This window comes from Xenopus laevis, chromosome 2L, assembly GCF_017654675.1.
Source record: "Xenopus laevis strain J_2021 chromosome 2L, Xenopus_laevis_v10.1, whole genome shotgun sequence".
Classification (NCBI taxonomy): Eukaryota; Metazoa; Chordata; class Amphibia; order Anura; family Pipidae; genus Xenopus; species Xenopus laevis.
The window spans coordinates 112,844,237-112,870,574 of record NC_054373.1 but is presented as its reverse complement, the minus strand read 5'-3'; the positions used below and the strand labels follow the sequence as shown (position 1 = coordinate 112,870,574).

The 26,338-nt window shown below is 37.8% G+C and overlaps 1 protein-coding gene across 3 annotated transcripts in view; it reads left to right on the top strand.

Annotated features, from left to right (window-relative positions):
- Positions 1 to 26,338, top strand: part of gk.L (glycerol kinase L homeolog) — a 57,880-nt gene that overhangs the window by 4,766 nt on the left and 26,776 nt on the right. For all 3 annotated transcript variants that reach the window (XM_018247047.2, XM_018247046.2, XM_018247048.2), the window contains exons 2-7: positions 4,630 to 4,703; positions 5,973 to 6,079; positions 7,559 to 7,636; positions 17,748 to 17,827; positions 18,171 to 18,308; positions 20,946 to 21,055. In XM_018247047.2, the coding sequence (XP_018102536.1) occupies positions 4,630 to 4,703; positions 5,973 to 6,079; positions 7,559 to 7,636; positions 17,748 to 17,827; positions 18,171 to 18,308; positions 20,946 to 21,055 (587 nt within the window). The remainder of the gene's footprint in view (positions 1 to 4,629; positions 4,704 to 5,972; positions 6,080 to 7,558; positions 7,637 to 17,747; positions 17,828 to 18,170; positions 18,309 to 20,945; positions 21,056 to 26,338) is intronic.

Below are 26,338 nucleotides of genomic sequence, written 5' to 3'. Positions count from 1 at the left end.
TTCCATTTTTTAGTGTAATTGATCCATTATTTCCTAACAATATTTCTGTAACATGAGCTTTTCTAGATAGTTACATATTTTTATACTTTACCCATTTTATCCATTTGTCTGTATGTCAAATTCTGTATGTCATTTCTGTATGTCAATCTATTAAGTACCCTTATGCACAGCACTGAGGAATATGTTGACCCTTTATAAATAACTGTAATAATGTATCTATGGGTTCTGGGCATCAAAATAATCTCTTTTATGATTTATTACTAAACCTTTTTAATTATAATTCCTATATTGTTATATAAAATAAATATCCCTTGCGAACAAGACTTAATGGAAGATGTCTAGCTCAGTATGATTTACAGTACCTGTATAAAGTTAACTGCTCTTCGCAAGCCTTTTTTTGGGGCCAAATTATACACAAGCCATAGACTTGTACATTTCCAACTGGTGTTTAAATTACTTTGTTAATTTTGGTTCTCTTTATTTGTACTTTGGCCCTTTGTAAATATTTGCCATTCAGAAGAGGTTCTTACACCCTGGGGCATTTTTCAATGTTTGATGTTTGCATTGAGAAAGAATTGTGTGTGTGTGTGTAATCCAAAATATCCTAGTTAAAAGGTGCATAAAGGCTTGGGGCCACATAGGTGAATATATTACGCTGGCGTACTTAAATCCTAATCATACAAGGCTTCATGCACTTAGGCATCAGAGTGTTTCTTTAGATAAAAACTGGGAAATTAACCTGTTAGGAACTATATAACAGGCTCACTGTACTGTTTTGGTGTTACCTGTTGCCCTGTCTGGCCAGCCAACAGTTGGGATGGGCGAATTTGACCCGTTTCATTTTGCCAAAAATTCACCTGCAGCGAAATGTCGCAGATGCCCCCTTGACGTGCGTCTTTTTATTTTGACACACAATGCCATACAAGTCTATGGGCGCCATTTTTTTGGCGAAACAAGGCAAAAAAATTTGCCCATCCCTAGCCAACAGTACTGGAGATTGCTGAATGAGAGTTTTGCCAGTTACAGGTGAGGATATCTTAGGCTAGCAACCGGGGTACCCCATGGGATGCATTACAAATTGCACATCTTACATTTTTGGGAATTACTTGTTCATTATCTAATAAGTATATTTATTATATGTCAAGTTGCTCTGTGTATAAAGGAAGAGTAAAAACAGTAGGGAAATCTTACTTAATACCCATATGTTCATTGACAGATGAATCTGATGCAATTATTCTACGTGCCAGTACTTGAAGCAATCATTTTTTTTAGAATAACTCGTGAGCACACACAAGTTTACAGTCACAGCAGGAACTCTGGTTAAGCCACTACCTACTCATTTACCAGTTTATTGAAGGAACTCCCTTTCAAGAACCCTTCTCTTCTGATGTTTAGGGTATAATTAATATTAATTAATAGTATTCTGTCTAACTATAGAGCTAAAAGTGAGAACTAAAGCTTAAAAAGTAGCCTAGAAAAGCTAGACTTTGGGGCAGATTTATTACGGTTCGAGTTGTGTTTTCCACTAAATATTTGAATTTTGAGTCAAAAATCTTTTTTTCAAGGTTTTTTGAGATTTATTATACCTTGGATATAGCTCGAATCCAAAAATTACACCATCTTAAACCTGTTGAGGTCATGTAGGAGTCAAATGCAGAGGTACCCTAAACCATTTGAATATGTCGATAGCCTTCAAGTTTTTTTTTTTGTAGGGTTTTGCCAGAAAAAGCAATCAATTCTAACGATTCGAGTTTTTGTTCACCGTAAACTTAAATTAGAAGCCATTAAATTTGGGCATTCATTCGAAGTATAAAAAAATTCAACCTTTGATAAATAGCCCCCTTTATGTTTTGAACTTTCTTGAAATACAGGTTGATGCTCCCAGCCCTGTTTTTCTTTTCTACTAATTTGCAGCACATAGTCTAGGCTGCTGAATTACCTGAGATTGTGGATGCTTGGGAAAACCCACTCGACCTGCGGGTTTTTTATGGCTGGCCTGCATAACACTAATTGGTGGTCACTGACCCTGGGTGCTAAAACTATAGCTCTACAATTGTATTGTTATAGTTATTTTACATTGTTTATCTTTCTATTCAGACCCTCTCCTGTGCAAATTTCAGATTCTCATTCAAACTGCTGCCTGAATGCTAAGGCAAAGTGGACTTAACAGAGAACATTGTTTTTTGAAGACATGACTTTGTACTTGCAGTTTTTTGGGTTTTTTTTTGAAGAAGAATTGCTTGATTTATGTGCAGCACAGCAATTGTTTGAATAGTTACTCAATGAAGAACCATACTTATGTCTACCTTGTCTCTGGTTATTCTTTTTCTTCCCTTTAATCATATATTTTTCACTGTAGAACAGTGTCTGGGCTTCTGGCCAGCATCTTGTGCTATTTATTTTCCTAGAGCCACAGTGGAGCAGACCTTTTCCGTAATACAATACTAACTCTGCTATAATGGCAGTCTAATGCAATCTGTGCTTCAGTATCTAGTTGGCACAGTGCCTGAAAAACATTTGGTTCAGTTTCCCCTGTCTTACAATGCCAGTTATATACACCTGCTGCATGGACTAACATTTAAGTCTATAACAAATGATTAATCATATTTTACTCTCTATTCAACTGGAAATACGTGATACGTTTTGCTTAAATATGCTGTTGCATGGTTACACCTGCGTTTTGGGAAAATAAAAGTTTCCATGGAACAGTTTATCTTAGTCAGTCATTCTGATATCAAGAGACATATGCTTGCAACAACAGGGTTCTGTGATTAGAAATTTTTTAATAAATTGAATGACTTTGGCAAACCCATATTTAAAGGGGACATGTAGTATTCCTTAAAATAACCTTTATCATTTAGTCAACTATTAATTATCTTCAGGAGCACATTTAAATATAGGCTAAGAACAAATCTCCCCCCCCCCCCAAAAAAATAGATTTTTGCATAATGAAAGATTATGTTATTCTAACAACTAAGCCCCCCCCCAAAAAAAGTATTAGGCCTACCAGTCAATCAAAATCGGACCAGACCTCAGCATGAAGAGTCACAGGTTGCTGAGAGTGAGATAATGAAAAGTAACTTGATTATTTTTTAAATGGTACATACATTTTCATTTTATTTTAGAAAGTGTTTTATTTCAGTGAGATTAATCTTATGCTACATTTTCATTTTCTCAATAGATCCCCTTTAAGAGTGGTGTGATATTGACTAAGCAGCTAATGGAACATATTACTAATGCTTTACATATTATACTATAAGGGGCTGATTCACTAAGGGTCGAATATCGAGGGTTAATTAACCCTCGATATTCAACTGGGAATTGAAATCCTTAGACTTCGAATATCGAAGTTGAAGGATTTAGCGCAAATAGTGCGATCGTACGATCGAAGGATTATTCCTTCGATCGAACGATTAAATCCTTCTAATCGAACGATTTAAAAGGAATATCCTTCGATCAAAAAAAGTTAGCCAAGCCTATGGAGACCTTCCCCATAGGCTAACATTGACCTTGGTAGCTTTTAGATGGCGAACTAGGGGGTCGAAGTTTTTTTTAAAGAGACAGTACTTCGACTATCGAATGGTCGAATAGTCGAACGATTTTTACTTCGAATCCTTCGATTCGAAGTCGTAGTCGAAGGTCGAAGTAGCCCAAAAAAACTTCGAATTTCAAAGTTTTTTACCTTCGAATCCTTCACTCAAAGTTAGTGAATCGGCCCCTTAGTGTTAGAGTTAAAGTTAAACCCTCTCTCCAGTAATCATTATTTAGGTAGGCAAAAAGTTGTGGTTGTGACCATGTGGGGAAAAAAGTCAGTTAAATACATTTTCTCGTCTTATGGCAAGAGACCTCTTTTTCTGCAGAGAGACACTTCATTGTTGCCTTTGTGTACTTTGAAAATGTACCCCATTTGTAGGGGATTCAGAAAATTCCAGAGAGGGGGAAATACTAGAGTGTTTAAAAAATGATATGACAACCAGATCATGCAGTGGAGGGGGATCTCTCTTGCATTTATTTAGTCATACAGAACATTTTAGGGATGCCACTTTACCCATCACATTGGTTAGCGGATCCGCTCTGTGTGCCTACCTGTCACTGAACAAAAGTAGAACTATGTCAAACAAAAAAAAATGCTACACAATCTTAATTGTCTTAATAAACTATTTAGTTATGTTTTTATTATCATACCTTGAGACCACATATGTTATAAGTGCATGGACCCAATTAGTATGTTGTTAAAGGGGATGTTCAAGTTTGTATTAACTTTTAATATTATTATTTTTAAATAAAAATTATTTATTTTGTATTTTTTTTCACTTGTATTCCTAAACTAAGAATGTTATCTGAAACCAAAAATCAGAATAAATGCACTGTTTTAATGTTATTTTTTGTAATTGCCTATAGTTTTATGCCCTCTCATAGTATTCTTACATTCTAACGGCCAAGCTGCTAGCTGTCTGTTTCACCCTTACATCCTCCATAATGGTCCTACTATGTTCAAAACCAATCACTAGGTCCAAATCTTATCAACTATAACCCAAGTCTCATTAAACATCTGAGACTGGAAGTTGAATTGTTTAAGGCTTTCTGGGATGCTGGCTTCCTGTAACTTGAATTCTTGCATTTTTGCAGGTTTTTAATGCAAAAACAGCAGAACTACTGAGCCACCATCAAGTAGAAATCAAACAAAAGTTTCCAAAAGAAGGGTAAGTGCACAATAAACTACAGTATACAATAATATACTAGAATATAATTTTGATTTAAACCAAAATTAAATTAAATAACGAAATATACTAATCTTCCTTGTTATATATACTCTAATAATTGTATTGTACTTAAACTTTGTATAAATTGTGGATATGAGCAGCCAAATAAACTGTACTTAAAGGACATCTGTTGGGCTAAAATATCTTCCCCAAACAAAAGTGCAGGCAACAATATAAATATATTTATTTAATTGCCCCCCCCACCAGTGCTAGGAAACCCTCACATGGGAGGGGCACACGCATGTGCATAATGAGCAAATACCGCAATTTGCTCATTATGTGCGTGACATCAGAAGCTCATTATGCATATGCATTCTGTACAACATGGCCTCTTGAAGTAGGAGCTTCCTCCCGGTGTGGGTGTCCTAGTGCTGGCAGGGGCAGTTTAATAAAAACACAAAAAAACTATTGCTACCCCCAACCAGAGTGCGGGCTCTACTAGCCTGCACCTTGAGTTGGGGAAGGGGAAAATATTTTTGCCCAACAGGTACCCTTTAATTAAATTCCTTTTTTAAAGCAAAGGGCAGGGGTTGTATTAATAGTGTTTTGTGACGGGAGAGGGAGAACAAATTATTCTCTTCTTTTGTGTGTGTGTGTGTGTGTATGCACATATGTATAGGTTGTCAAATGATTTGTATTTATTGGTCCCTAAAGTGGAGTGAAGCATTACTGGTAATGTCCAAAGCAACCAATGAGCAATTAGAAAACAAATGCAACAATCAAATTGGTTGCTATGAGCAACATCACTGGTAATATGATACATAGACCCCTTAATGTGTGTATTTATATACAGGGTGTCTATATAGCCCTGAATAACCTATAAAATATATATTCTTATAAACTGTGTTTAATGATGTCACCTGACCCATTGAAGCATATGTATTATATGACATGATCTACCCCATAATTTTTAAGTATGATGACATAAGAAGTCACTTGGCGTTCCATAACTATATTACTTACTATATTACACCTGTAACCTTGTGAATTCATATGTCGCAGACTCCTATATTTTACAACAGGAGGTACATTATTTTTATAGGAAGTTTAATTGACTCCAATATTATCTTTTAAATTGTGTTTTGGCTGTGCTGTAATGTGAAAGAATGCATTTGTTTTGAGTGGGTCCTACAAATCTCACATTAGCTCTGAGAGTTTATTTCAAGGTCATTTTGCTAAATCTACAGCTTTTTTTAAATTCTTTTGCAGATGGGTAGAGCAAGATCCAAAGGAAATTTTACGGTCTGTTTATGAATGTGTAGAGAAGACGTGTGAGAAGCTGACCCAACTAAGCATTGATATCACAAATATTAAAGGTCTTTTTAATCTCATGTTCACAAAACATCTCCATTTCATTTTAGATTATGGGTATATATTGTGAATGATAAGCACATTTCTAGCACTTTTTAACTTGAATGTTGAGGACTAACTAACCTGTGTAGACTGTAAATCTATTGCAGAAGCAGTCATTCTTTGCAATTCTCATCACAAAACAACAACAAAACATGATGTCCTCAGTAGAGACTGTGTAGCTCAGCCCAACGCAGTAGACCAAAGGCATTACATGCTGCTCACCATTATTGTTCGAAGGAAAAATCTGTAGTTGCTGCTGACTTCATATAAAACTCAAGTAGGGCATATTATGTAGCTTGAACTTTGCACAAGCTTTTGGAGCTAAGGGCTCTCTTTATCTAGCTTAACAATCCAGTGATTAGTTTACCAGTCTTTGTTGATAATTATTTTTATTATGCTAGAATACATCTTTTCAGCAATTATTAAACTACGTGAGCAGGTATGCATCTTACTGAATTGCAGGTCTATACCTGAAGTCTGTTAAATGTAAAGTGATATGAAAAAAATTGGGGCCATAGGAAAACCAAAATGATTGTTTTTGCTATGAAGAGTGGTACTTGTGGTCCTGTTAAGCTGGCTTTTACCAAAATAACATCTTTTCATACATAGGAGGTCTGTGGGAGGTAATAAGTAAGCTTGTGGCCAGCCTCACAGAGAGACAATGGCTATTTTAGCAAGGCTAAAACCTCAGCTGAGCAAGTAACATTTCATTGAAGCTAGGGCTTGTAAAGAAAAAATTAAGTAAATATACATTGAGCTCCTAATATTTAAGTCCATGGGGCAAATATAAATTAAGGTAGTACTGTCCCTTAGCCAATAGCTGTCATTTTAATCTGTAACTTTTTGGTCATGATATGACTGGTTAGCATTCACTTTTCAACTTTTTTATTACACTACTTAACACTATTTTCTTCTTGAAACCTGTCAAGGACATTTCTGTTTTTCCTCCATTCTTGCTTTGCCATAGATTCAGGATTGCAATAGCCCGAAGGGAGCTTAAATTCTGAATGACAAATCTTCAGAATATTTCAAATTAATAAAAACCAATAACAAATTGTCTTAGCATCTCTTTGGGGCAAACTTATCAAAATTTGAGATTAGAACACCCCACAAAAAAGATCACTCACTTTCTATTCATTCCTATGGGATTTTTTTAAAATTGTATTCATCAAATAGTAAAATCTAACTTTCACCTGTTGATAAATCCGCTTCTAAAAATCCCATAGGAGTGAATTTTTTTTGAGGTGAGTTCTAATCCTACATTTTGATTAATTTGCCCCTTTGTGTCTTTCATACTAAAAAGCAAATAAACTACCCCCTTAGAATTTTTGAGAAAGCTAAACTGTCAAGCAGGAGATCAAATTGCTAATCATTGAAAGGATCCAAATGTAATTTCATTTTCTTATTAATATTGTGACATGCTTTCCTTTATTATTATTTAGCAATTGGAGTTAGTAACCAAAGGGAAACGACTGTGGTGTGGGACAAGACAACAGGAGAGCCTCTGTACAATGCTATTGGTGAGTAATGTGGCTTTATTGCTATTATTCCTGTCTGCCTCTCATTTTTGTTAAAAAAATAATGCAGTACTGTGTTAAATTGAATGAATCAATTCCGACAATTTTATTTTTAGTTTGATTTCCTTCAGTTTTTGTTTGTTTCGCAAAAATTTGCATTTTGTGCTCCTTTCGAGCCCTGCTTTGCAGTTTCTGAACACAATTTGTCATATTGTGTCACCTTTAATGCAGAATTTTTCCTAGATTCCAGCAGCATTTTAGGTGCGTGGTGAGTTGCACCCACTTCAGTTGCATGCATTGTGCCAAAATGCTTGCTAGTTTCATTGTATGTAGCAGTGAAACAAATGCAAGATATAGCTAGAATCTTTGCAGTGGGAATGGCATCATGACATTGTGTGCAGCAGAAAAATGACATTAATATGTGATTCACTTGGGGAAGGTTTGTAACAATTATAGGCATAGCCTGTGTGGAAACCCTGAAATTTCTGGGTTCCTAGTCTCACTCTGGCCCCCATGTTGGGACATGTGTGGGCATAATTAACAATGACCCTAGCTTGCTCATTATGTGCAAGTGTGTGACATAGACATGCTTTATAATTGAAAGAGATCTGTCTAAATCTAATAAAATTGTCATACAAAATGCTGAAGTTCGCATCACATTAAAATGCAGTTCGATACCTTATCCCCGCCACCCAAGAACACATTCACACACTAAAACTGCATTTTTCCGCAAAGAAAAACTATAACCTGAACTTTGATGTGTAGGTGTTTTACTGCAGTGATCTCACTCATTAACTATTTTATGCACTGTGTATAGCCACAATTTAACTGGGGGGGGGGGTAAGTTTGATTCAACAACAACAAAATATTCTTCATAACACTAATGCCGACTAAACCAAATATAAATACAACGTAAAGTGTAAAGTCAACCAACTAACAAGCTGGTTGTAAACACAGTGTAATTAGTTTATACAGTTAGTTGATGTATATCTTTGTGTTGTACACTGATTATTAATACATTATGCGCTGCTTATCAGGATGAAAACTCAAAGGCTAAGGAAGACTCAATGTAATATATCTAATTTATCATGAGGTTTGCACAGTGATGGCGTAAATGCATTTATATGCCATTGTTTAGGTAAAAAGAGTACTCTGTGTTCTTCAGTCATTAGAGATATACAAAAGCATTATATTTATCTTAGGTACAGTGTTGTGAACAAAGAACTGTTTACTCTTGGGTCACAAATTGTACTGAACATTCTGCTTTCCCCCTTCTTGTGCCCTTCCAATGCTCTGGTTTCCTTTCAGACTCCAAAACCGTTCAGACAGGTTAAAGGAGAAGGAAAGGTTAAAACTAAGTAAGCCTTATCAGAAAGGTCCATCTAAATATACCAGTAAACCCCCAAAGTAATGTTGCTCTGAGTCCCCTGTCAAAAGAAACACTGCATTTCTTTCCTTCTATTGTGTACACATGGGCTTCTGTATCAGACTTCCTGCCTTCAGCTTAAACCTCCTTGCCCTGGGCAAGAGCATGCTCAGTTTGCTCCTCTCCCCCCACCCCTCCCTTCTCTGCTGTAATCTGAGCCCAGAGCAGGGAGAGACTCAGGCAGGAAGTGATGTCACACCATGTTAATACTGCAGCTCCTATTCTAAACAAACAGAGAGTTTCTAGAGCTTTTAACTCAGGTATGGTAAAACATTCTACAGAATAAATATAGCATTCTAGCTTGCACTATTGCAGCTAATCTATTGGCAATAAAATCCCCCCGTAGCTTTCCTTCTCCTTTAACTGGCTCCTGATAAAGATTATCATAATGCCTGAATGTGATAAGGACCTTAGATTGTAAGCTCCACTGTGTCAGGGACTGATGTGAACAATGTCTGTAAAACTCTATAGAATATCCCAGCTCTCCATAAAGATTTATTTCCATTTTTTTGCTTTTTTACATCTAGATCCTCTTAATTTGTAATGAACAGGAAAGTTGTAAGAGCCTCCAGTCCTTGTAACATTTTATTAATTCCCACTTCTTCATCCAAGCTAACAACTTGCCTACCTTTCATACCACTCTTATTCTTTGCAAAATCCCCTGACTACTGGTTTACCATTTTTTTGAGTACACACTTGCCGCCAATATCTAGACTGACAGGATACATTTTACCCACATCTTAAGTTTCACTACCCTACCTTTTAGACTGCAAGCTTTTTTGAGCATGACCCTCCCCTACAAGCTACAGAGGAAATATATGGACACAGCCTATTTTGTTATGTTTTATACATTTAGACATACACGAATTATCTATGACTAAAACTGTTTCTATTTTGGCAAACATCAAAATCCCTGTTTTTCTTTATGGTACGGGTTCTCAATATACTGTAAGGATCAGAACCTCAGCCCCACATAAAGCAGGATAAGTTATCTTTGAGCTAAAAGGCATCTTGACATTTCCAGTGACCAGGCATACTGCACAATGAGCATGTTGTAAATCAAAGCATAATTGCATCAAATTGGTGTGCATATTAGCCCATTCATTGTTCAGCCTTGTTTATGTTGCTCCAAATAGAACACATAAATGTTGTTAGAATAAAACTGTAAGAGTAATGTAATAAAAGGTACAATGTTTGCCCAGTAAACATACTCATAGTAATGGTGGCAAACTTTGTACTTTATTATATTTCCCCAGAAAGCTTAAAGTCCCTGTATCTTCTTGTAAGGTAATACGCAATAAAAGTCACAAGGCTTACTCCACAATTGATTAATTAAACCAATAAAATATCCATTTGAGAGTTCAATAGTCTCTCTGAAATGAGAAGTAGAAATTATTAAACACATTTCCAATATAACTGCACCTAGGCTTTTCACAAATATATACAGTATATACAGAAACTGCCCTTGTTTCCTATAATGCACTTATCAGTATCCAAGGAAACGTTCGTAGGATATAATTGTCTCTTGCACCGTTGCCAGCTGGTAATATTGTCAAAAGGTATTTATAAATCAATGTGTGGTGTTTAAATGTTTGGATATTTATACTGGGATTTGATATGTTGAACTTGAGACCAAGAGAAAAGTTTGGCTGACGGCACATAAGCATAAAATTGAGTTGCTGGTCCAAAATGGTTCAAAATGCATGGACTTGTGTTTTTATATTGAAATACAGAGACAGAAGTCTTTTGATTTCAAGCTTGCAGTGCTTATATAAACTCTGGCTTCTTTCAAAGAATTTTTTCTATTTTGCATTTTAAGTCTAATGTTTTAACGCTGTTCTCACCTTCACTTGTATAGTGCAGTCCTAGCGTAACATATGGGAGTTTGTTTACTGTGAAAGTGCAAAGGTTCCTTTGAGCTGGCTGAGCAAAGTAAATTATCAACCAACTACTTGTTTTTGCAGCAATCAGCTGATTAGCATTAGTAACACACCTACAGGTATGTCAGTAAAGCTGGCTGCAGACGCAAGATCCGATCATACGAATCAATATACGATCTGACTTTCCCATCTCCCGACCTGCCACTAACCATTCAGATCAAAGTCTTACCATTCAGATCAAATAAAGTAGTTACAGAACAGATCAGCCGACTGCCCCTGACAGCAATCATACGATAGTTATGTCCGACAAAGCTAGTCTCCCACTGAAAATCGGCAATACACGCAGAGATATTATCGGCAGCCAACAGAAATTTTCTAACCTGTCCGATCGACCAAACGACTGATCTCCGTCTGGCGAAAAATGTCGGGACTCTCCACACACTGTCCGAAAATCATACGAATCCTTTATTCGTACGATCGGATCTTTGCGTCTATGGCCAGCTAAAGTTAGGCTGATGGCATATTCAGTTGTTTCTAAACAGTTTGCATACCATAGTTTTTCTTTGGCAGAAACATGGTCTCTAAAGCTGGCCATAGATGCAAAGATCTGATCGTACGAATCGAGGATTCATACGATTTTCAGACCGTGTGTGGAGAGTCCCGTCATTTTTCGGAAATCGGTCTTTTGGTCGATCGGACAGGTTAAAATATTTCTGTCGGCTGTGGGTAATATCTCTGCATGTATTGATGATCGTACGATTTTCAGAGGGAGACTGTCACTATCTTTGGTCGGACATAACTTGCTGATTTGTTCTTTTGTACTTTATTTGATCAGAATGGTTAGTGGCAGGTCGGGAGATGGGTAAGTCCGATCATATCTTGATTCGTATGATCGAATCTCAGCTTAATTGTCCGGAATTACTTTTCCTTTACATCCTATTTCAACTGCCGGAATAAAGTACAAACAATTACATCAAATCCACCTCTGACTAATTTGCTTTTCCTGTGTTAATAAGATATGGCTGCAAAAAGTAAAGTGCAAAGTACGCTATTAAAGCAGTGGGTTTTTGACTCTTTCAGTTCAAGGCCCCATTGGAGTTTCAACCTTTAGTCAGGCCCCCGCTTAGCACACAACAAGGTTAAAGATATTGGTGTATCAGTCATTCAGCCATAGTTCCAAGAATATTGTGGACAGCAAATACTCTAATTCCCCACCTTCAATGTAAATAAACATTCTGTTCAACCCTTTCACTAATAGACCTTCAACCTAAGATGCCCCCACACACAAACACACTGTTCCAAGCCTCCACCACCAAGGCAGTCAGCCCCACCATTGGGAAACCACTGGCTTAAAGGGTGGTTAACCTTCAAAACTGAGTTTAAACTGTTCCTATTTGATACTGTATATTAGTTGATACATTTATTAGCTTTAACCTTCAAGAGGACCATCCCTGAGTTTTATTAAACTAGAATTAATGTAATAGTTGGTAACATTCTATGTGTCATAGTGCTGAATAATGTATGAATGGATTACTAAACTGCCAAACTGAACCTCCAGAGAGAAGAACATGAACTTGTATGCTTCAATTAAAAAAAAAAGTGTGAAGATGGTAGCTTTGGGGGGAAAAGGTACTGGCTTGCAAGGTGGAATCAATTTCATAGTACTTTTGTGACTTAAACCATTTCCACTCTGGCAAACATCAAAAGCCTATATTTTTACAATCTGAATTCTCAATTCTCAAGGAACAGAGCCCCACAAAACAAAGCAGCATAAATTACCCTTGAGCTAAGTGGCTCCTTAGTATTCACTGCACTGCTGTTTGGAATGCCTGTGTAGTTTAACAATCAGATAAAGAGGTTTAGCTAAGGCAAATAAGTTATACTGAGTAAGTTAATTATTTCAGTATCTCTTAAAAGGAAAAAAACATTTTGAGTTTCACATTGGCATTTCTTTTTATTACACCTTGCCTTGTCTTATTTTTTTTTTTTTTTTTTTAATAACCAGCATTTTTATTGACTTTTTGCTGTAGAATTGTGTCTACTGCCAACATTGGTTTTCTGTATACTATGGGGTATATTTATCAAAGAGTGAAGTTAGAGATCACCACAGTCCCCTAGAGTGACATTTCGCCCCTCTCCATTCATTTCTATGGGATTTTTAAAAGAGTATTTATCAATGGGTGAAAATAAAAGTTTATCCTTTTATGAATATGCCTTTCAAAATCCAATAGAAATGAATGGAGAGAGGTGGAATTTCACTCTAGCGGTCTGTTGCGATCTCTAACACAAGGAAAGAATGCACTCTGCAAATGCAGATGTTTTTCATAGTTTTTTTTTATGTTTTCTTTTAATGCTTTAAAATGGACAATACTAAAAGAGCATATTAATGCAATTCATTAAGGTATTTGCATACATCATATATCTCCTTATGCATGGTGTGCAACTGTGATGCCTATTGATGCTTACCATCGTAAGTTACATTCATAAACACACCAGACTTTTCCCTCAGTGAAATAGATGCAACCACTGTTTTGGGCATGCACTCCTGGGCAGATGCAGTCATGGCAAATACAAGCAAGAGTGTATCTGTTTTGGCACAGTTGTGGAAAATGAAACTGGGAGTACTGCCTCAATTACGATGGAATTATAGGGAAAACACTGCATTATGGGTAAAGATATGTCAATTTGCATTCAGAATTGCATTTTGCATGCTACTTGAATTCATAAATGGCCCCCAATATCTTCAATTGTTGCTTCAAAAGATTTTCTGTAGAAAAACATCATGGTAATAACCATGGAGGTCAACTACAAGCTATAATTTTTGCTGTTATGGGTTTTATTCTTAAACACAGAGGGACAAGGTCAGATGACTTGCATAAAGCTTCTTTTCAAAACTTTTTTTCCTCCTTTAGCATACCTCCCAACTGTCCCTTTTTCGGAGGGACAGTCCCTCTTTTGATAGCTCAACCCGCAGTCCCTCATTTGTACTGGAAAGTCCCTCTTTTCTTTGCACTGAACAGCCAGTAAAAGAAACAAAGTTTCTCACTTAATTGGCTTTCAGCAGAGAGCCCAGAACAACTAACAGGTACAAATAAGATACTTTGTAACAATTTTGAGACACAAAAACACCGTTTAGATAAGGAGAAATATTTTCAAACTTTCATAACCTGCCAAATTTTATAAAACAAACATGCTAATTAGGGGGTGTGGCCACAGAAAGGGGTGTGGTCAAAAAATTGCTGCGCTACATGTGGAAAAAAAATTTGTGTCCCTCTTTTTACTTCCAAAATGTTGGGAGGTATGCTTTAGTGTTTAAAAATGTAAAGTTCAGCCTAGCACAGTGTTAACCCATGCTTTCAAAGTGAAGTCCTAGCATAAGACAGGCCGCCACATATTTGGTTGTTACTGATACTTTTTTTGTATCTTTGACAGAGTGACAAATTCCATGTAGCGACTGTAGCAAGTTTAGGCGCTGTAAGAATCTGGTTAACTAGCCAGTCTCTTTATCTTAGGGAGAGGTTCACCAGAAGGAGGGTCAATACCAAGACTGGGTGATTTAATAATGTACTTAAAGCAGTGACTTTATCCCAGAAAGGCTGAATATGTGGGCATGACCAGAATCCCACCATGGTCTAGCTGCTCCTGCCATGAAGAAAGGTGGGAACCATGACTCAGGAGGCAGATCCCCTCAAGTTACCAGGAGAGGCAAAATGCAGAGAGACAAATTTCCAGTTATTAAACCAAACATTTTGCTCTTCTAGAGTACAACGCACAATGTTGCTCTCTGCACTAGCTTTGCAGCCACCCTGAATCGCAAGACTGGCCTCAGGGTGGCTCATGGGATAATATCGCAGCCCCTTCAACATTTTTATGGGAGTGTTCCAGAAAGAGTTTATGTAGCCTTTCCTCGTGAGTTCCTGCCAAAATTAACTGGCATTTCATTACCTGGGCTGCCTACAGAGATTTCCTGCTGAACAGTCCTCTGCCTTTTGATTTCCATCCCTTGACATCTCAAGATGCTATTACCTCTGTTGTGTACAGTATGTCAAACTCACCACTGGATTCCCTAATTATCCAGAATCCTGTTCATAGTTACAATGGTCTTTAAACAATATCAATTTCCCAGTGAATGCAGGGTGCTGTATATACAAGTAGCACTACACAAATATATATATATATATATATATATATATATATATATATATATATATATATATATATATATATATATATATATATATATATACACATACCTACATGCTTGATATCTCCATTCACTCCATTCTTGCCTACCCACACTCCTTTACAGTAGCAGCTCCCCAAGACTAACTTCTTTAGAGAAGCCAGAGAGCAGGCCATTTTCAAACAAATACTTTGTCTACGCTCATACTCTGGCCAGACTTCCCCTGACTGAGATAAATACTCTGAATATTAAATGTATTTGAACAAGTTTTTATGTGAAGAGGATTTATCCTACGACACCTTGGGGCCAATTCATTAACTTCGAGTGAAGGAATAGAAGAAAAAATACTTCGAATTTCTAAGTGTTTTTTTTGGCTACTTCGACCATCGAATGGAAGGATTCGTACTAAAAATCGTTCGACTATTCGACCATTCGATAGTCGAAGTACTGTCTCTTTAAGAAAAAACTTTGACCCCCTAGTTCGCCACCTAAAAGCTACCGAACCCAATGTTAGCCTATGGGGAAGGTCCCCATAGGCTTGGCTAAATTTTTTTGGTCGAAGGATAATCCTTCGATCGTTGGATTAAAATCCTTCGAATCGTTGGATAAAGAATGCGGGATAAAGTTCACATTGCATCTTCTGGATTTTTTCCACTGAAATCTGCCCCGTGTGTGGACTGAAGGGCAGAAGGCATATTTATACTTGCAGAGAAACTAAACGTGTGACCTCTTTAAAAAAAAAAAAAAAAAAAAAAAAAGCCCCATATGGATTGGCGCATTTATCTCTGAGACCGAGCTTTACAGCCCGTATCTTGTGATCATTTAAACTATGTAATCGGGAAGATTACAGAAACAATGCTTTATGACCAAATTTCGATGATTGACTGTGTCTCTCACATTACCACTATTTAATATTGCACAAAAACATAAGGATGTTGTTTGGCTTAATCAATAAAGTATAATTATTGTGCTGCCAAAGCTGATGTCCTTGTGGATCATTCAGGGACAGGTTGCTAGTATCAACATCACCAAAGGGAAAGCAGTGTCAAATGCTCTGTTTTTACAGTACTACACTACTCATGATATTTGAGTTTAATTTGTTTGAACAGTCTTGCCCTTTTGCAGAAGACAGTCACTTTAGGCATAGAGCGGATGTCCTGTATGTGTCACCACAATCTTTAATTAAACACATTTAGTTATTTGGCTCTGAGCTAGATGGCTGTTACACAATACACAGAATCCATGGAAAACTCATTATGAAGATGCCCTCTGATCCATTGAATAGCTAATGCTGGGTTGACAACACCATGATTTTTTTTAAAAAAAAGAATCTTAAACAGATTTATCCTAGTCATATAAATGCAGTTTTTGTGGACAAGCAGCTGAGGGAAATACATTCTGTTGCAAAGATACAAGAAACACAAGTACTACAACTGCCATCACCTCCCTAAAACTCCAATACCAACAAGAAATGTTACCTTGTAAGTAGTAAATAAAAGTACTTTGACTTGGAATTGTTAAATAAGACGGGAAAGACTGGTATAGCAAGCTTACTCAAACAGGTAAGACAATGCTCTGAGGTGCTGGTATTTAAAATATTTTTATAAAATGCACAACAGTACTTAGTAGACTCATCAAGCACATACTCTCATGAAATATATTATTAATCCAAAAGCACCAAAATATGGCAATGCCATTCCCCATTTTGTCTTATTTAAACACACATATTAAAGGATAAGACTTAATTTTAGCTCTGCTACCATGAATTTATACTGACAACAAATAAACCCTTCTATTAAACTTAATAGAACTAAAAGAATTTATAAAAGGACCTCTTATCTGAAAAACACTAAATCCGTAGGAGTATTAGTAACATGTAATTTTAAAACACCAAGATATTCTGAAGCACTGTGCAATAAATTGGGTGTATATAAACACAAAAAACCCACCAATAAAACAGGTAGAGAGGGCCCATGTATAGACAGGTGTGCCAGATATATAGAATGCTCAGGACCTGGGGTTTTCCATATAAGGGATCTTTCCATAATTTGGATCTCCATACCTTAAAGGAGGTAATTTGAAAAGCCCCATCCAGTACTCTCATAGTGCCCCCTCCCTGCTTCTTCCCCACATCACCCACTTCCTAAAGAAAACCGAAGATGCCCTTTAAGTCTCCAAAAAATAATTTCACAATTAATTCAACCCAACAGGATTGCTTTGCCTCAATTAATTATTATCTTATTTTTGTTATATCTTAGCTGGGATCAAGTACGAGCTACTGTTTTATTATAACAGAAAAATTTAATAATTTTTGAGCATTCTGGTTAACTGTTCCTATACTTGGAATTTCTTTATAGACAGGCCCCGAAAAGGGCAAATAAACCTCCCACTTGTGGTGGGGCAGGACTAGTTTGTTAGTTTAAGTTGTGTCCTTTTCCGCTACTACACAATTATATACATATACAGTATACATATCATCCTGATGATGGTCCCTAGTGGACCGAAATGCATAGATGTCCGTAGTTACTGATCTATAGTAAAAAAAAAACGTTTGCCTCAATTTAATTAGCTGCCGTGAGTGATTTTATAACACAGTGTTTTCAATTTTAATTATTTGTGTTACAGTTTGGCTTGATTTAAGAACACAATCAACTGTAGAGCGACTTTTGAAAAGAATTCCAGGCAAAAATAAGAATTTTTTCAAGGTAATATAAAACAAATATATAACATTTCCTTTAGTTTGTGGGCCATTCAGGTGCTTTACAGCTAGCTGAAAATTACCATTTTCTATAAACTATTTATGGGTCTGCATTATTATATTAGGACTCATTTTATTAATGGCAGGTCTAGCTCTAAGAGCGCTTTGTATGATTGTACCCAGCAATTTGATATACAGGGTTAAATAAATTAAAATAATTGCACCAATTATCAGAGAACTCTAAAAAGTGATTTTAGAATGTATTACAATATTCACCAAGCATTACACCTCAAATCTTGATCTGCCTCTATTCTGCCCATACATTAACCTGTAATCTGTTAAACTTTCAGAATCGGACTGGTCTTCCGCTTAGCACTTACTTCAGTGCAGTGAAAATTCGATGGCTTCTAGACAATGTGGAAGAGATTAGGCATGCTGTTTCAGAGGGAAGAGCAATGTTTGGAACAGTTGATTCCTGGATCATTTGGGTCAGTGTTTGGTGCTTTATTGTTTTAAGTGAATGTTCATACTGGCCTTCGCTGAATCTCTGAATCCTGCTCATATTAGCAAGGCTGCAAAATTACTAAACCACAGAAAAGCTATTTTGGTTGGTAATAATAAATCATACTTTGACTGTGATTACAGTGACTTAACTGTCGTGCAATATACAGGTATGGGATCCATTATCCAGAAACCCATTTCTGAATTATGGGAAGGCATCTTCCCTAGACTCCATTATAATCAAATCATATTATGTAATAATGAACCAGTACCTTGTACTTGATCTCAACTAAGATATAATTAATCCTTATTGATAATAAATATTATTTTCATATTCAAATCATTTTTAATTAGAATTAAGGTATGGAGATCCAAATTTAGTAAAAATACCTCTTCCAGAAAACCCCAGGCCGAGCATTCTGGATAACAGGTCCAATACCTATATACGTATCAATTGCTCATGTCTCAGCAGTACCAGAATTCTGCATCTTGGGCTGCACTAGTGTGTTTATGCTATCACACTCTTTGGATCTTGCAGTGTGTGCTCATAGCAGCTACTCAGAAAATAGCAGTTAGAATAATTAAAGCAACATCTCATTACTATACTTGAGGAACCTGCACCTCTCTTAGTAAATTAGGCCATGATCAATCTTCTGTTGCATGCTGTTATTGTGGCATACCTAAAACATCTAAAAAATGTAATGGATACTTACAATGTAATGATGGATTGGTTATAGAAATTTTCATTGAAGTCCATTCCATTGAGCCGTATTACTTTGGTGATTATGTATTTTTTTACTCTTTCGTCCAGGATGCAAATGCAAACAACAGTTATTTAGAAATATGAAAACAGATGTTTAAATTAATTACTTCTTATTAATGTAGCCCTTCAGCATTTCATGTCCACAGGTCTTTGCACCTGACTGCTGATTTTTTATTTGGTTATTTTGATTATAGACCTTTCCCACAAACAGGCATTAGTCAGGGTAGGATCATTTATGGCATCACAAGCGGCAGTTGACCTCCAATAAGAGCACACTAATTCTTCAACCTGTCCCTTTCCTTGACCCCATACCTGGTTTTGATTTGCTTAAACAGGTAAAACAAGAGCATGTAGGAAACATTCCTTTGCCGTGTTTTTGTTTGTTTACATACAGTTATATGCGAAAAAAAACATTATTTAAATTTCAGCTGAGGTTTAGTGTATGGCACTTACTGAATTCCTCCATAACGAGTGCTCTCTTTATCTCTTCAAGAAAAAAAATCAGATTCTACCTTTGGGAGCACTAGAACATTAGTCTTATCCTGACTCTTAAAGGAACAGTTCAGTTTGAAAATAAAAACTGTGTAAATAGATAGGCTGTGCAAAATAAAACATGTTTCTAATATAGTTTTTTAGCCAAAAATTTAATGTATAAAAGCTGGAGTGACTGGATTTGTAACATAATAGCCAGAACAATACTTTCTGCTTTTCATCTCTATAACTCTGAGCTAGTCAGCGACTTGAAGGGGGGCCACATGGTACATATCTGTTCAGTGAGTTTGCAATTGAGCCTCAGCATTCAGCTCAGATTCAAAAGAAGATATGACCCATGTGGCCTCCCATCAAGTCTCTGATTGGTTACTGCCTGGTAAACAGTCAGTGTAAACCAAGAGAGCTGAAAAGCAGGAAGTAGTGTTCTGGCTATTATGTTACACATCCAGTCACTCCAGCCTTTATATATTACATTTTTGGCTAACTAACTATATTAGAAACATTTTTTATTTTGCACAGCCTATCTTTTTACCCAGTTTTTATTTTTACACTGAACTTTTTTTTAAGGGATAATGCCTTAACCTTGTCCACTTTTTGCCCTTCAATCTGTGCCTGTGTTGTCAACTGACTTAGCCTCTAAGCGGAACAAGGCAGGGACCGGGCCCAGACTGGCAATCTGTGGATCTGGCAAATGCCAGAGGGGCTGCTGAAAGATGCTTTAGAAAGTGACTATTAAGTGGGCTGGTGGGGGCTGTTTGGGCCTCTTTGTACTAGGAATGCTAGGGCTTATTTTGACTCCCAGTCCAGGCAGGGACATCCTTCCTACTGTCTATCTCTGTCTTACCACATGCCACTTAAGCTTTCTGTATTTATATATATTTATTGTATTTATAATGTTACTTGTCCTCCCTGTGTGTTCTTTTATCTATTGTAAGATTGTACATAGCTGAATATCCTTACAACGCTTTATAAATAAACTTACAGTATATATACATACTGTGCATACATAGAATTATATGTGTATTTAGTAAAAATTGATACAATGCAACTGCTTTTTATGTTTGTTTTCTTTAATGTGACCCAGACTGTGATGAGCAGTGAAAAAAGTTGACACCCCTCTAACATTCCAGAAAGGGAGTTAAAGTCATAGCTAGGGCCAACTGTTTGAATACTTCTCATAAAATATTGAGTTGGAAAAGTCTTGCAATCACTGGTTCTCATTATTGTAATATGTATACAAGTCGGGCTAGCCTTGTGTATATATATATATATATATATATATATATATTACAACCATTGGTTCTCATTATCACTTTAATAAAGGGTATGTAAAATTGAACTAATGTTGTTCTTGTTTCCTTGTGCATAGAGTCTGACTGGTGCAAAGAATGGAGGCGTGCATTGTACCGATGTGACCAATGCCAGCAGAACAATGCTCTTCAATATTCACACATTGGAATGGGACACAGAGCTGTGCCAGTAAGTTCCTTTTTAGCCACAAATGCTGATACATCAGATAAAAACATAACTGTTCTTACATCCAAACCATTATAGAATACATCCGCTGACCGCCAGCTTAGCGTAGCCATTTGCTTGTGCCTTTTTCTAATCTCCCTGTTTCTAAACTTTTGAACTCTTTCACTGTCTTCTGAAATACTGTATTAAAGCTTTCATTTTATTTCTGTTGAAAGTAAACTACCTACATAAAGTATAATTATTCTTTATATATGATATAGCATTGCTGTGTGCAATATGCATTTGAGCATATAATCCATAACTGTATACTACATTTATGGATTATATGTACAATGACATCGAGAGGCAACTGCTGAACACACACACACACACACACACACACACACACACACACACACACACACACACACACACACACACACACACACACACACACACACACACACACACACACACACACACACACACACACACACACACACACACACACACACACACACACACACACACACACACACACACTGTGACCAACACAAACTGCTAAATACCCTCCCCCAGAAGTGAATGGTGCCTAAAAACACTGGTTGTCATGGCAACCATTGTAAACAAGCAAGTGGAACTGTGTTAAGAGTAGGAAAAAAGCACCTGTTTAACATAGAAAAAAATGTGTGCATATATATTGAAACAGTTGCAAATAAAGTAGCAAAAGTGAATCTCTAAAAACATGTGCTGTTTGCAACATTGTTTATAAAATACGTGTCCAATCTTTAGGATCAAAGTGCTGTTAGTTTACATGTGTTATTTAACTTTAAAAACAACGTGACAGACGAGCGAATCAGGTTATACAAGTTAAAATTTACAAATCAGGTTATACAAGTTAAAATTTACCAAATTTATATATGCACCACAGCTGGCCAACATCCCAGAACTAACTTGTTGTTTTTCGTTTTTATGTATATATATCTATATATATATATATATATAAGCAATGCAGGATGACGGCACACCAAGAAGTTACAGCAACACAAACGTTTTGAAGATAAAAAAGGAGGTTTATTGGACTGAACCAACGTTTCAGTTCCTCACAGGAACTTTCATCAGGGAGTGAAAAGCTTTGTGCACAGTGAGACGCTTAAATTCAGATTATGGCGCCAAAAATGGTTGCTAGGCAACCCATGTGTATGTGTAAACAAACCCAGTTACTGTGGCACCTGGTAGTGAAGTGAGAAGAATAAAAGCAAAACCGCATGACATTTCTTTACCAGTTCCTACCTCATTAGCTATGGCCAGGAGCCTCTGTACTGCACTGATCGTGTTCCCAGCGTGTGGATGTGGCAGGACTCGGTCCTCGTCCAGGGTCCTGTAGGCTGTGTGTGTCTCGCGGCTGCAGGCACGGAGGGGGCGGAGCTAAATACGTCATGCGCATACTTGCGCGTACTTACACATTAGAGGCCATTCCATTCCGATTGACAGCAGGGAGCTGTAACCAACATTGCTACGTTGTAGCAACGGTGGCGCTCCCCTGCTGTTTTCCCAAGGCACGGACACTGCAGCATTGGGGTGTATGATTTGCGAGTTAACGCTTATCAATACATCCAACTGCATTTAGTCTTGCTGGATATTCGTTGGCCAATGTTTGCCCCTACTTGCACCTCTCACACACAGCAGGACAGGATAGGGAGCCAGAGTCAGCCAAATGCTCCACAGCACGACCAAAGGATGTTGCAGTGTGTCGGGGGTACTGCCCGTGGCATCATAATGCCAGGCTAAATCATGGGTAGGGTGGCAAGGAAAAGTAAAACTAGCGGCAAAGAACTGTGAACAAAAGAAATTTTGACAATAGAGGATACTGGCACAATATCTAGAGACAGTAGGATATAGTGTGGAAAAAACGATTAATATATCAACAAGCAATGTTTCAAAGTCCATAGAATAACCAAACGTGGTTATTAGTAGGTAGGTTCATAAGAAGCATCCCAGAGGGAGTGTTTCATTTAGACCACGGGGGGATACAGTGTCCAATATATGAATCCACCTGGATTCTCTTCTCAACAGGGCTTCTTCATTCCAAACCGTGGACAGCTCTGATCAGTCTACAGATTCAGACGCTGGACCAGAGAATACAAACTCTAACTCTTTTTTAGGGGTGGCTACAAGATCTCAGAGTACAAAAGAAAAAACAGGAAGAGAACGCACACGAGACGAGGCGGGAGGCATAATAAGAGGAAAACCTCCAAGGGGCAAGAAAATATAATCTTTAATTTAAGCCGTCACACACTGTCTGCAGGTGAAACATCACTTTTATCCAAAGGACTCTCCTTTGTCCCTAGTGCTGTCCCGGATACCTTCGACATATTGGTTGATATTCATAAATTTCAGAGGAAATTGAAATTAAAAGAATTCTTCAAAGATTCACCAAGAAGCAGTACTCCGACATTTAAGGATAAGAGTACCTTTGAGCCCCCTAATACCCCCGCTCCGATCAAAACTTTTGGTAACATCTTAAGCAGAGACATTATGAGTACAGAAAAGAAATTTAACTCTAAATGCAATCTGACTCCCCCTGAGAGACAAGCGATCAAATCCCTTAAAGCAGACCCAGACTTGGTAATACGAGCAGCCGACAAAGGTGGTGCCATTGTCTTATTGGACTACACATATTACAGAAATGAAATCCTGGAACAACTATCAGATTCTACAACATACAGGCCCCTCCCTGGGGACCCGACCATCAAATTCAAACGGGAACTGGATGAGTTTCTTCTACTAGCCAAGAACGCTGGATGGATAGACCAGGACACTTATAGATACCTATTGACCGACCATCCAAGAACTCCCATAATATATACATTACCAAAAATCCATAAATCCCTTTCGGCTCCTCCAGGAAGACCAATCATCTCTGCCATTGGCTCTCTCTATCAATCTATCTCTACTTACGTAGACTTTCACTTACAACCAATTGTACAGACCATGGCATCGTATACACAGGATTCCAGTCATGTAATCAGACGATTGCATGAGTTACATTGCATTCCCCCTAACAGCATATTAGTAACAATGGATGTGAAGAGTTTATATACTGTCATTCCGCATGACCAAGGGATCCAAGCATGCAGAGAAGCATTCATCACTACACCACCAAAATCTGTACCCACAGAATTCCTCATACAACTTCTTGAATTGACTTTGTCTAGGAATTTCTTTAGATTCGAGAGATCCTTCTACCTGCAAGTGTCCGGAACGGCTATGGGAAGTGCACTAGCTCCCTCATATGCAAACATTTACATGCTAAATTTTGAACGTCTGCACATCCTTCCAATGATTGGCCTGTCTATACTCACCTACTTTCGATATATCGACGACCTGTTCATGATATGGGTGGATACACAGGAGGCCCTCCAGTCATTCTACCAGCACCTAAATGACCTAAACAGCCCTATCAAACTCACTATTAATTATGACATGGATAACATTGACTTTTTGGATCTAAACATCTTCATCAAAGATTCCAAATTGGGCACCAGTCTATATAGGAAGCCTACGGATCGCAACTCTATACTGCACGCCTCCAGAAACCATCCACCTGCTACAATCCGGGGCATCCCATATTCCCAGTTTCTAAGAGTAATACGGAACAACAACGTAAGAGAAACAGCTGAAATACAACTTCGTGACATGTTCAATCGGTTTCTTGAAAGAGGCTACTCAGAGGACCTTTTGTGCAGACAGTTGGATAAAGCTTTACAACACACACAAAGCGACCTACTATCAAAAAAACAACAGAAGACTGAGATAAATACTCCATTGATCTTTACTACTACTTTCTCAGCTGCATCTAAACACCTTACCTCTAGCATCAACAAACATTGGCCCATGTTGAACATGGACGAGTCTCTTTCACTGCATGCAACCAAAAAACCAATGATGGGGTTTCGCAGAGGCAAATCCCTCAAAGATTTATTAGTGCGCACTGATTTTAAAGGCATTAAGACTACGGAAACGGATTGGCTGTCACAAAAGAAAAAACTGGGGTGTTACAAATGTCCAAATTGCGTGACATGCAGAAGTTTACTGACAGGCCCTGACTTCCCTCATCCACACACTGGCAAGAGAATCAAGATAAGAGAGAGACTAAGTTGCACCTCCACATACATCGTCTACATCATTTCCTGCCCATGTGGCAAATATTATGTTGGGAAAACATGTACCACTCTCCGTGAGAGAATTAGCAACCACCGATCTGCCATCAGCAAAGCGTGGAAGGAAGGAAAAGCCATGCAACCCGTGGCAAAACACTTCTTAGCGGAAGGCCATACCCTCCCGACATTCAGGTGTATGGCTATAGACTACCAACCTCCTTTGGAAAGAGGGGGTGACCGGGAACAAGCCCTGTTGAGAAGAGAATCCAGGTGGATTCATATATTGGACACTGTATCCCCCCGTGGTCTAAATGAAACACTCCCTCTGGGATGCTTCTTATGAACCTACCTACTAATAACCACGTTTGGTTATTCTATGAACTTTGAAACATTGCTTGTTGATATATTAATCGTTTTTTCCACACTATATCCTACTGTCTCTAGATATTGTGCCAGTATCCTCTATTGTCAAAATTTCTTTTGTTCACAGTTCTTTGCCGCTAGTTTTACTTTTCCTTGCCACCCTACCCATGATTTAGCCTGGCATTATGATCCCACGGGCAGTACCCCCGACACACTGCAACATCCTTTGGTCGTGCTGTGGAGCATTTGGCTGACTCTGGCTCCCTATCCTGTCCTGCTGTGTGTGAGAGGTGCAAGTAGGGGCAAACATTGGCCAACGAATATCCAGCAAGACTAAATGCAGTTGGATGTATTGATAAGCGTTAACTCGCAAATCATACACCCCAATGCTGCAGTGTCCGTGCCTTGGGAAAACAGCAGGGGAGCGCCACCGTTGCTACAACGTAGCAATGTTGGTTACAGCTCCCTGCTGTCAATCGGAATGGAATGGCCTCTAATGTGTAAGTACGCGCAAGTATGCGCATGACGTATTTAGCTCCGCCCCCTCCGTGCCTGCAGCCGCGAGACACACACAGCCTACAGGACCCTGGACGAGGACCGAGTCCTGCCACATCCACACGCTGGGAACACGATCAGTGCAGTACAGAGGCTCCTGGCCATAGCTAATGAGGTAGGAACTGGTAAAGAAATGTCATGCGGTTTTGCTTTTATTCTTCTCACTTCACTACCAGGTGCCACAGTAACTGGGTTTGTTTACACATGGGTTGCCTAGCAACCATTT